This window comes from Dipodomys spectabilis, unplaced genomic scaffold, assembly GCF_019054845.1.
Source record: "Dipodomys spectabilis isolate Male_0828 unplaced genomic scaffold, ASM1905484v1 ptg000871l, whole genome shotgun sequence".
Classification (NCBI taxonomy): domain Eukaryota; kingdom Metazoa; phylum Chordata; class Mammalia; order Rodentia; family Heteromyidae; genus Dipodomys; species Dipodomys spectabilis.
In genome coordinates, this window is record NW_024871548.1 from 95,510 (window position 1) to 107,416 (window position 11,907).

The window sequence follows — 11,907 nt, forward strand, 5'->3', positions numbered from 1 at the left end:
CCGCCCCAAGGCTGGCCTCAGACCGCGGTCCTCGGCCCTCAGCCTCCCGAACCGCTGGGACCACAGGCCTGGGCCCCGGGTGGAGGTGGGCGGCGTGAGCACTCACGGGCACTGGTGTTGACTCCTGCACGTCTGCCCCACAGCATCCCGGCCTCCTCGAGTACCCCCCGCCCGACGCCTACGCCTTCTGCAGCAGCGTGTACCCCAGGGGACCGCAGCCGGACCAAGGGGAGGCCGCTGGGCCCTTCAAGCCCACCCCGAACCGCCACGCAGACAGGTAACGCACCATGGAAAGCGACGGAGCCTCGGGTGTGTGCTGCTGACTGCTGCCCGCACATCTTCACACGCGCTCTCCTGGGCCTGCACCAGTGGCTCATGCCTGTAGTCCCAGCTGCTCGGGAGGCTGAGCTCTGAGGATCACGGTTCAAAGCCAGCCAGGCAGGAAAATCCCTGAGACTCTTAACTCCATGAACCACCAGAAAACAGGAAGGGGCGCTGTGGCTCAAGTGGTAGAGTGCCAAGCCTTGAGTGAAAGAGCTCAGGGACAATGCCCAGGCCCTGAGTTCGAGTCCCACGACTGGCCAAAAAAAAAAGATAAGTGACAATAATAAAAGTATAAGTAGTGACAATAAAATAAAAAGTCATGAGGGCTGGGCAGGTGGCTCAGTGGTAGAGTGCTTGCCTTGCATGCATGAGGCCCTGGGTTCGATTCCTCAGCACCACAGAAGCAGAAAAAGCTGGAAGTGGCGCTGTGGCTCAAGTGGTAGAGTGCTTAGCCTTGAGCTGAAGAGCTGAGGGACAGCGCCCAGGCCCTGAGTTCAAGACCCATGACTGACCAAAAAGACCCCCCCAAAAAAACCAAAAAGAAGCTGTGAATGAGAAAAGAACAAATCATACTACACACTAAAACGTTAAGCAATAATAAATAACACCGAGTGACACTCGTGATAAGTAATAATACGCAACAAAATGGTAAGCGATAGATAATAAGACATCAAGTGGCAGTAATAGGATGTCAAGTCGTGAATAATAAAGTAACAAGAATTAGAACGGAACGTCCCCCGCCCCCCCCCTGCCCCCCCATCCCCCCCTCCCCCCCGCCACCAATGTCACTGCTGGGGGGTGTGTGGGTGTGGGGGGGTTCTTGGGCTTCCCCGTTAGCGCCGGGCCGGGGTGGGAGCTGCGCTGTGCTCTGCTACAGCCACAGAAGCTACGACCCGCACCCGCCCCAGCCCAAGAAGTACGCCCGCTCCAAGTTCGACTTCACGGCCAGGAACAGCAGCGAGCTGTCGGTGCTGAGGGATGAGGTCCTGGAGGTGAGGCCCCCCGAGCGGCGCGTCCCCAGCTCCCCCGCACAAGCCCACTCCCTCGGGCTCCATCCTTACAAGCGAGGCTGGTGATGCACTCACCCGAGACCCATGATGAGACCCAGGCCGGGCGCCGGGGCTCACGCCTGCCGTCCCAGCCAGCCCAGGCCGGAAAGTCGCTGGGACGCCGCGGGCTGCTCACGCGCTCCCCCTCCTCCCGCAGGTGCTGGATGACCGCAGGCAGTGGTGGAGGGTGCGGGGCGCGCGCGGGGATGCGGGCTTCGTGCCCAACAACATCCTGGACCTGCTGCCGCCCGCCGGCCCCGCCGCCCCGCACACGCACACCATCCAGGTACGAGCCGCCTGCTATTCCTCACACGCGGCCTTCCCGTCCGGCCAGGCCCAGTGCCAGTGCGCACCCCTGTAGTCCCGGCTCGCTTGCAGTCCCAAGCTGCCCCCCCCCACCCGCTCCCTCCTCGCCTCTCCCCCTGGGGAGGATCTTTTAATTTCTGGGGTGCTGAAGGAGACCCCACAGTCACCCCGGGAGAAGGTCAGGGCTGGGCCTAGCCGTCCCCGGGGGGGGGGGGGGGGGGAGACGGGGGGTCAGTCCTCCCCACCACACAGCGGGGCGCACCCGGCGCCTCCCGCCTGTCATCCCGGCCCCTCACCAGGCTGAGATCCAGAGGATCACGGTTCAAAGCCAGCCCGGGCCAGAAAGTCCGTGAGACCCTCACCCCCCATGAACCACCAGAGAAAAAGCCAGAAGCGGCGCTGTGGCTCAGGCGGCAGAGCGCCAGCCTAGAGCGGAAACGCTCAGGGACAGCGCCCAGGCCCCGAGTTCAAGACCCAGGACGCAGGCAGCCCGGTCCTGGGCGCGTGGCTGAGCCGTGCTTTCCATGGGGGCTCGGGGTCCGCCTCGAACCCGCGGCCCAGTTCCAATCTGTGCGTGGGGCAAAGCCAAGGATGTCTGGGTGGTCTCCACGCGGGTCGGGGGGGTCCCCCACCCCACATGCTGCCTCCCGCCCACCCACCCTCCCTCCGCCCTCAGCTCTTGATGCCAAAGAAGGAATTTGAGCTGTTCAAGGTAGGACGGCCCCCGGCCTTTGGTGTGAAGTGGTCTTGCTCGGTGTGAACGCCCTCTCCTCCCAAATCCCAGCCTGCCGTGGGCCGCGTGACGCCCCCGCTGGCTTTCTGAGCGCCAGAAAGCCACAGACACTGCGACCCTCTCCTCAGCCGGCCACGGAGCACCAGCTTCAGCGTGCACCTCGGCCGGGCGCCGGTGCGCACGCCTGCCATCCCGGCTGCTCAGGAGGCCGAGAGCTGGAGGATCGCAGTTCAAAGCCAGCCCCATGCACAGAGCAGAGGTCAGGCTTTCTGATCCTCTCTGTCTGTGTCAGCCTGTGCTCAGCGAGCTCAACAATCCAACATGTTCTCCCGACATCCTGAGAAAGAGTCCATGTCTGGGCCGTGTCCTCTTTCCCGTGCGGGTGATCCGTGGCTTGAGCCGCCATAACCTGACTTCCCTGCACAAAAAGCTGGTTTCTTCCCAAGACCGAGCAAACCAAAATGGCAGGCAGGAAAGCCATTTGTTGTTGTGCAGGTCCTGGGTCTCGAACTCAGGGCCTGGGCGCTGTCCCTGAGCTCTTTCACTCCAGGCTGGCGCTTTACCACCTGAGCCACAGCGCCACTTCCAGTTTTCTGGTGGTTCATTGGAGATCGGAGTCTCAGGGACTTTCCTGCCCGAGCGGGCCTCGAACCTCGATCCTCGGATCTCAGCCTCCCGAGCAGCCGGGGATGGCAGGCGGGAGCCGCGCCCGGCCTGCTCTCTCGTTTCTGTTTCTGTTTTTGTTTTTTTATGCAGAAGCTCACCTTGCGTTTTTGTCAGCTTGGGCCCGGCCAGGACACGCGTCCCTCCACGTGTCCCACGCTGCAGGCCACGCGCCGCAGGGGGGTCTTGCGGCCGCGGGTCCCTCGCAGCTCGTCACGGCTGGTGACGTTTTTCTCAGGGCCTCAGGCTCCCCTGAGGAGCTGCCTGCTGTGGTTGTGTGCGCGTGCGTGCATGCGTGTGCATGCGTGTGTGCATGCATGTGTGTGTGTGTGGTGCTTTGTTTACCCACGAGGCCCTGGTTGTGAAAGTTATTACAGAGTCTTGAAATGGCTTCCAACCCGGCGAGGTTTTTGCAGCGTTTCGGGACGCATGCTCGCCTCTTCCTTTCTTACCTTTTTCTGTTTTTGTTTGTGTCAGTCCTGCGTCTTGAACTCAGGGCCTGGGCGCTGTCCCTGAGCTCTTCAGCTCAAGGCTAGTGCTCTACCTCTTGAGCCACAGCGCCACCTCTGGTTTTCTGGTGGTTCCTGGGAGATCAGAGTCTCACGGACTTTCTGCCCTGGGCTGGCTTTGCACCGCGATCCTCAGATCTCGGCCTCCCGAGTGGCTGGGATGGCAGGCGGGAGCCACGGCGCCTGGCTCGTTTGTTTATCATCAGGTCTGGGCACTGGCAGATGCTCTTATGCTACCAACGCGCAGCCCGGGGTTCCCAGCTCCTCTCTGTCTGTGTCTCTCTGTCTCTGTCTCAGTCTCTCGCTGTCTGTCTGTCTGTCTCTGTGTCTCTGTCTGTCTGTCTTCCTCCTGGCTGTGGGGGGATTCAGGGAGCTCTCTGGTGCTCGCTCTAACACTGGCCAGTGGCATGGGGTCACGCCCCTGCAGCACACAGCCGGGCAGCCGCGTGTTGGACACGCGTGTGCTTGGATCTGTGCACTCGCGTGTGCAGCGGCCGCGCCCGACCAGGTGGCTGGGCCGGACGGGTGGCGTCTCCCTGCCTCTGCTGCCGCCGGCCCGGCCGCCCTTGCGGACGACGGGCCCACACTTGGGCGTTCCGTAGCGCGCTGCGCTGCGCGCCGCATCCTTGTGCTTTGCTCATCTGTGTCTCCCCCCCCCCCCCCCCCCCCCCCCCCCCCCCCGCCTCCCAGCGCCTGCTCGGGGAGCTCGCCCAGGTAACCCGCACCCACCCACACCCCGCACCCCCCCGCACCCCAGTTCTGTTGGTTTTTGTTTTATTTTTGGCTCCGCGCCCAGCCCTGCCTGCCATCTGGGGGTTGTTTTCGGGGTGGTTTGGATGTTGTTGGAGTGTTTGGGGGTTGTTTGGAGGGTGGTTTGGGGGTAGTTGGGGGGTGGTTTGGGATTTGGGGGTGGTTGGGGGTGGTTTTGGGAGTGGTTAGAGGGTGGTTTGGGGTTTTGGGGGTGGTTGGGGCTTTGTGGTGGTTGGGGTGGTTTGGGGTGGTTGAGGGTTGGTTTGGGGGTGGTTTGGGGTGGTTGAGGTTGGTTTGGGGTGGTTTGGGGTGGTTGAGGGTTGGTTTGGGGTGGTTTGGGGGGTGGTTGAGGGTTGGTTAGGTGGTTGGGGTTGGTTTGGGGTTTTGTGGTGGTTGGGGGTGGTTTGGGGTGGTTGAGGGTTGGTTTGGGGTGTTTGGAGGTGGTTTGGGGTTTTGTGGTGGTTGGGGTGGTTTGGGGTGGTTGAGGGTTGGTTTGGGGGTGGTTTGGGGTGGTTGAGGGTTGGTTTGGGGTGGTTGAGGGTTGGTTAGGTGGTTGGGGGTGGTTTGGGGTTTTGGGGAGGGTTGGTTTGGGGTGGTTGAGGGTTGGTTAGGTGGTTGGGGGTGGTTTGGGGTTTTGGGGAGGTTGGGGTTGGTTTGGGGGTGGTTTGGGGTGGTTGGGGGGTGGTTGGGGGTGGTTTGGGGTTTGGGGGGTTGGGGTTGGTTTTGTCTTTAACTGCAGAGGGGTGGGTGACTCAGGAGACCCCGAGTCATTGGAGCTGGGGGGGGCCTGGCTCAGTCCCCCCACCCCCACCCCCCCCCACCCCCCCCCCCCCCCCCCCCCCGCCGTCTGTGACACTGGCAGGAGTCAGGGCCCGCCTGGAGTGCTCCCCCCGCCCGGGAAAGTGACTCGTCCCGCTGACGGCCAGGGTGGACTGGAGGGAGGGAGGGAGGACCGGAGGGAGGAGGGAGGGAGGGAGGACCAGAGGGAGGAGGGAGGGAGGGAGGACCAGAGGGAGGAGGGAGGGAGGGAGGACCAGAGGGAGGAGGGAGGGAGGAGGGAGGGAGGGAGGACCGGAGGGAGGAGGGAGGGAGGAGGGAGGGAGGAGGGAGGAGGGAGGGAGGGAGGACCGGAGGGAGGAGGGAGGACCGGAGGGAGGAAGAAGAGGGGGGAGGGAGGGGGTCAGGAGCTGGGGCTGGTCTCCGACCTTCAGCCGGTTCGTCCCCCCAGGCCGGCGCTGCGCCCCGAGCCCCGCCTCCAGCCCAGCTTTTCGGTGGCTCACTGGAGATGAGTCTCCTGGCTGGCTTTGAACCGCGGTCCTCGGCCCTCGGGGGTCCCCGGGGCCACGCGGAGGGTCGCGGGGCGGGGGCGCAGGCCGCGGGAGGGCTGAGCGCGGGCGGCGAGTGGCGTGCAGTGCGTGTGCGTGCCGTGTGCGTGACCCCCGTGCGTGAATCCACCGGCGCTCAGGCGAGCGTGAGGATTCGCGGCGCCCGCACGAATCGACACGCGGTGGCCTCACCGGAGCCGCGCCGCGTCCGCATTCGCTGCCCGGGGTGTGTGCCAAGGGCTGCGTCTTGGGTGCTGTGTGCTAAGTGCTACACCGGTGCTGTGTGCTAAGTACTCCGTCTGGCTGACGTTGGCTCTCATTCCGTGGCTCCAAAACCACCTGATTGGCCCAAACGCAGGAGGCGCGTCTCAGCCAGCCGTGGAGGCGGCGCTGGTCCCGGCGTGCGTGGCCGAGGGACCCCGGGCGGCCTTTCTAGAAAGATCCACGCAGGGCTTCCGTGCTGGGTCGCTTTAAGGCAGAAGCTCAGCCTCTCGGGTCAATTCCTCCGCAGACTGGGGGGGTCGGGGGTCAGTCACCGCGCGCGCGCGCACACGCGTGTGCATGAGTTCGCTCTGCGGGCGTTGTACCTCCTGTTTGGGCCAATTCGGAGCTTGGTCGCAGCCTCCGGCTCCACCGCCCGGGCCGCGGCCGTGCGTCCGGCCATCCCCGGGCCCGGGGCCGCGGTCCTCCCATCCCGGCCATCCCCGGGGCCCGGGGCCGCGGTCCTCCCTTCCCGGCCATCCCCGGGGCCGCGGTCCTCCCATCCCGGCCATCCCCGGGGCCCGGGGCCGCGGTCCTCCATCCCGGCCACCCCCGGGGCCCGGGGCCGCGGTCCTCCCATCCCGGCCATCCCCGGGGCCCGGGGCCGCGGTCCTCCCATCCCGGCCATCCCCGGGGCGGCCGGGCTCACCGCTGCTCCCCCTCCCAGAAGCAGAGGCTGGACTGCGACGGCCCGCGCGCCCCGTCGCCCCCGCCGGCCCCGGCCCCCGCGCCGCCCGCGCCCCTGGCGCCGCCCGCGCCCGCGCCCGCCGCCCCGCACAGCGGCGACGCCCCCGACGGCAGCGCAGCGCGGGAGCAGAGACCCGGCCACGGCCAGATGCCGGCCGACCGTGAGTGCCGCGCCGCGGGGGCGGGGCTGCGCCGGGGGCGGGGCTGCGGCGGGGGCGGGGCTGCGCCGGGGGCGGGGCTGCGCCGGGGGCGGGGCGGGGGGCGGGGCTGAGCCGGGGGCGGGGCTGTGGGGAGCCACTGGGCAGCAGGGGGAGGGGCTGCGCCGGGGGCGGGGCTGTGGGGAGCCACTGGGCAGCAGGGGGCGGGGCTGCGCCGGGGGCGGGGCTGTGGGGGGTTCCTGGGCAGCAGGGGGCGGGGCTGCGCCGGGGGCGGGGCTGTGGGGGGTTCCTGGGCAGCAGGGGGCGGGGCTGCGCCGGGGGCGGGGCGGGGGCGGGGCTGCGCCGGGGGCGGGGCTGTGGGAGCTCCTGGGCTCCCGGGGTGGGGGGGGCTGTGGGGGGTTCCTGGGCTCCCGGGGTGGGGGGGGGGCTGTGGGGGGTTCCTGGGCTCCCGGGGTGGGGGGGCTGTGGGGGGTTCCTGGGCTCCCGGGGTGGGGGGGGCTGTGGGGAGCTCCTGGGCTCCCGGGGTGGGGGGGGGGGGCTGTGGGAGCTCCTGGGCTCCCGGGGTGGGGGGGCTGTGGGGGGCTCCTGGGCAGCAGGGGGCAGGGCTGTGGGGAGCTCCTGGGCTCCCGGGGTGGGGGGGGCTGTGGGGAGCTCCTGGGCTCCCGGGGTGGGCGGGGCTGTGGGGAGCTCCTGGGCTCCGGGGTGGGCGGGGCTGTGGGGAGCTCCTGGGCTCCCGGGGTGGGGGGGGGCTGTGGGGGGTTCCTGGGCTCCCGGGGTGGGGGGGGGCTGTGGGAGCTCCTGGGCTCCCGGGGTGGGCGGGGCTGTGGGGGGTTCCTGGGCTCCCGGGGTGGGGGGGGCTGTAGGGAGCTCCTGGGCTCCCGGGGTGGGGGGGGGGCTGGGCGCCCCGGCGCCCCGGTTCCCAGCTCTGGCTGACGCTCCCCGGGGGCAGATCACGAACCCCCACCGGCCTCCCACAATGCCCTTGGCAGCCGGGCCCTGGCCGCGGGGCGGGGTCACAGGGTCACCCGTGGCGGTGGCTGGGGGCGGTGGGGTGCGGGGCCGTGCCCCCCCCCCCCGTGACCCGTGACCCCCGCAGGCCGGAAGTCGCAGATGGAGGAGGTGCAGGACGAGCTGCTGCAGCGGCTGACCATCGGCCGCAGCGCCGCGCAGAAGAAGTTCCACGTCCCGCGGCAGAGCGCGCCCGCCGTGCACATCACCCCCGAGTCCGCGCCCGGCCTCGTCCGCGCCCTGGCTGCAGTCCAAGGGCTTCGCCCCCGCGTGAGTCCCGCACCGCCCCGGCCGCTCGGAGGCCCAGGCCCGAGGATCGCGGTCGCGGCCGGCCCGGGCAGGAAAGTCCCCGAGCCTCTGATCTCCGAGGAACCACCAGAAAGCCGGAGGTGGCGCCGCGGCTCACGGGTCGGGCGCCCGCCTGGAGGGAAGGAGCCGCGGGACGGCGCCCGGCCCGGGTGCAAGGCCCTGTCGGGGCGGCCGCCACGGGGGCCTCGGCAGCTCCCGCTCCGCAGCCGCCGAGCTGCCCCGTATGCCTGGCTCCAGCGGCAGAGCACCGGCCGTGAGCGAGAAACAGAGCTCAGGCTCAGCCGTGATCGCACACATGCGCACACGCTCACACACGCTCACACACGGAGACATACAGACACTCACACGCACACACACATGCACACACACGGAGACATACACAGGCACACTCACACGCACACACACATGCATACACACGGAGATATACACAGACACACACAGATGCACACGCACATGCACACACGCACATGCCTACACACGGAGACATACACAGACACACAGATGCACACACACATGCACACACACGGAGACATACACAGACACAGACGCACACGCACGCACGCACGCACGCACGCACCAGCCGGTTTTCTCGTCTCGATGGAGCTGTGCGTGAGCAGCCCGTGGCGCATCCTCCCGACGGGGTCACGGCGTGGCGACGCTTCCTGGCAGCGGTCAGTGGCCGGTGACGCGCAGCCGGCCTGGCCCGGCCCCCTGAGCCCCGGCGCCCGCCCGGCGTCCTGGTGGCTCCTCGGAGACCCGAGGCTCAGGGAGCCTCCCGCCGGTCTCCTGGCCGGGCCGCGGGGAGGCCTTCACCCTGACCCCTGTCCTCCTCTCCCGCCCAGGACGGTGAGCAGCCTCGGGGTGCTGAACGGGGCGCAGCTCTTCTCCCTCAACAAAGAGGAGCTGAGGGCCGTGTGCCCCGAGGGCGCGCGCGTCTTCAACCAGGTCACCGTCCAGAAGGCCGCCCTGGAGGTGAGCCCCGAACCCGCCCCGGAAAGCGCCAGAACAAAGCTCCAGAGAGCTCACATCCCCGCCCTGAGGGCTGAGTCAGAGTCCCCTGGCCTCCGTCAGTCGCCATTTACTCATTCAACAGAACTTAAAAGACAGACAGATGATGGATGGATGGATGGATGGATGGATGGATGGATGGATGGATGGAAAGGTAGGTGAATGGATGGACAGACAGACAGGTGATAGATGGATAGATAGTTGGATAGACAGATGTGATAGGTGGATAGATGGATGGATGGATGGATGGATGATGGATGGATGGATGGATGGATGGGTGGATGGATGGGTGGATGGATGGATGGATGATGGATGGGTGGGTGGATGGATGGATGGATATAGATGGATAGGTGGATAGATAAATGATGGGTGATTAGATAGATAGATGATGGATGGATGGACAGGCAGATGGATAGATTGATTGATAGACAGTAGATATTGATAAATGGATAGATTGATAGATGATTGATTGGTAGATGGATAGATTGATAGACAGGAAGATAGATTGATGGGTAGATGGGTAGGTAGATGGTAGGTGATTGATTGGTAGACGGGTAGATGGGTAGGTAGATGGGTAGATTGATAGATGATTGATGGGGTAGATGGGTAGGTAGATGGTAGGTGATTGGTAGTTGGTAGATGGGTAGGTAGATGGGTAGATTGATAGATGATTGATGGGTAGATGGGTAGGTAGATGGTAGGTGATTGATTGGTAGTTGGTAGATGGGTAGGTAGATGGGTAGATTGATAGATGATTGATGGGTAGATGGGTAGGCAGATGGTAGGTGATTGATTGGTAGACGGGTAGATGGGTAGGTAGATGGGTAGATTGATAGATGATTGATGGGTAGATGGGTAGGTAGATGGTACGTGATTGGTAGTTGGTAGATGGGTAGGTAGATGGGTAGATTGATAGATGATTGATGGGTAGATGGGTAGGCAGATGGTAGGTGATTGATTGGTAGACGGGTAGATGGGTAGGTAGGTGGATTGGTTGGTTGGTGGGTTGGTAGCTGGATGTTGGCACTTTACCGCAGTGTAACACTCCGCCGTCGGGTCCCCTGCGTGCGCCCCGGGCCCGGGGTGGAGCTGCCGGCCGCGGGGCTTCCTGGCCTCCGTCCAGCGCATGGGGCGTGGACGCCCGCCCCCCGGCACGCCCCTCGGCCGGGCGTGGACGCCCGCCCCCCGGCACGCCCCTCGGCCGGGCGTGGACGCCCGCACCCCGGCACGTCCCTCCAGTCCCTTACTGCTCCCAGTGCACACGCGCGTAGGCCGAGCGTGCCCTGAGCCAGCGCGTGTGACACCAGACACGCCACGCGTGTGCCCTGCACGCCTCACGAGTGTGTGCAATGTGTGTACCACGTGCACGCGTGAGTGTGCACGCACGGTGCGTCTGCAGCACGTGGTCCGTGTGTGCGTGCGGTGTGCAGCACGCACGTGCCACGCGGCACACTGGGGGCGTCCGGGCCCCCGCGCCGGGCCCTGGGGAGGAACATGCTAGAAGGCCCGCCCAGGCCTGCTGCGCCGCGGTGGACAGCCGTGCAGCCTCTGACGCCTGCCTGTCTGTCTGTCTGTCCATCCGTCTGTCCATTCGTCCGTCCTGTCTGTCTCTCTGTCCATCCGTCTGTCCGTCTCTGTCTTATTTGTCTATCTGTGTATCTGTCACTCTATCTGTCCATCTCTCTCTCTGTGTCCATGTCTGTCCTTCCATCCATGTCTGTCTGTCCGTCCGTCCGTTCATCTCTCCACCTGTGCGCCCTTCTGTCGGTCTGTCTGTCCATCCACCTCTCTCTCTCTCTCTACCTGTGCGTCCATCCGTCTGTCTGTCCCTCTGTCCGTCCATCTCTTTCTCTCTCCCTGTGCGTGTGTCTGTCCGTCCGTCCGTCCGCCCCCAGGACCACGACGGGAGCTCGGAGCTGCAGGAGATCATGAGGCGGCGGCAGGAGAAGATCAGCGCGGCCGCCAGCGACTCGGGCGTGGAGTCCTTCGACGAGGGCGGCGGCCACTGACGCCGCGCGGGCACGCGCACGCCGGCACGGGAACGCGCACGCGGCCATGGGCACGCGCACGCCGGCACGGGAACGCGCACGCCGGCACATGGGCACGCGCACGGGAACGCGCACGCGGCCATGGGCACGCGCACGCCGGCACACGCTCGGGAACGCGCACGCGGCCATGGCACGCGCACGCCGGCATGCGCACGGAACGCGCACGCGGCCATGGGCACGCGCACGCCGGCATGCGCACGGGAACGCGCACGCGGCCATGGGCACGCGCACGGGAACGCGCACGGGAACGCGCACGCGGCCATGGGCACGCGCACGCCGGCACGCGCACGGGAACGCCGGCACATGGGCACGCGCACGGGAACGCGCACGCGGCCATGGGCACGCGCACGCCGGCACGCCCGTCCCACGCGGGCACACTCCAAGCACAAGTTCCGGCACGCCCGACACTCCAGCACGCCTGGGGGCGCATCCGGCATTCCTGCACCCCCGGGGCACGCCCACGGGCACACCAGCACACCAGCACACCTGAGGCTCGCCCGGCACACCAGCACCCCCGGGGCACGCCCGCGCGCACGCCCCGCGAGGCCCCTGCACCGCCGCCCGCGAGGCCCCTGCCCCGCCGGCCCCGCCGCGGGAGGCCGGGACCCATCCCGAGGACCGCAGAGGATCGCGGCGCCCAGCACAACCCCGAGACCCCCGGCCCGGAGAGCCGCGCGGGGCGGCTCCACGGCTGAGCCTCTGCCCGGCCGCGTCCCGCCACCCCCCACCCCCGGCCCGCCTTCCCGGGGACCGAGCACGCCTCCTCTCC

The 11,907-nt window shown here is 66.9% G+C and overlaps 1 protein-coding gene across 1 annotated transcript in view; it reads left to right on the plus strand.

Annotated features, from left to right (window-relative positions):
• Window positions 1–11,173, plus strand: part of Eps8 (epidermal growth factor receptor pathway substrate 8) — a 49,135-nt gene extending 37,962 nt beyond the window's left edge. The window contains 9 exon segments of the mRNA XM_042673481.1: window positions 144–277; window positions 1,202–1,316; window positions 1,531–1,659; window positions 6,588–6,641; window positions 6,684–6,768; window positions 7,862–8,013; window positions 8,015–8,043; window positions 8,925–9,054; window positions 10,986–11,173. Of these exon segments, the coding sequence (XP_042529415.1) occupies window positions 144–277; window positions 1,202–1,316; window positions 1,531–1,659; window positions 6,588–6,641; window positions 6,684–6,768; window positions 7,862–8,013; window positions 8,015–8,043; window positions 8,925–9,054; window positions 10,986–11,099 (942 nt within the window). The 3' untranslated portion in view covers window positions 11,100–11,173.
• Window positions 11,174–11,907: the final 734 nt, after the last annotated feature.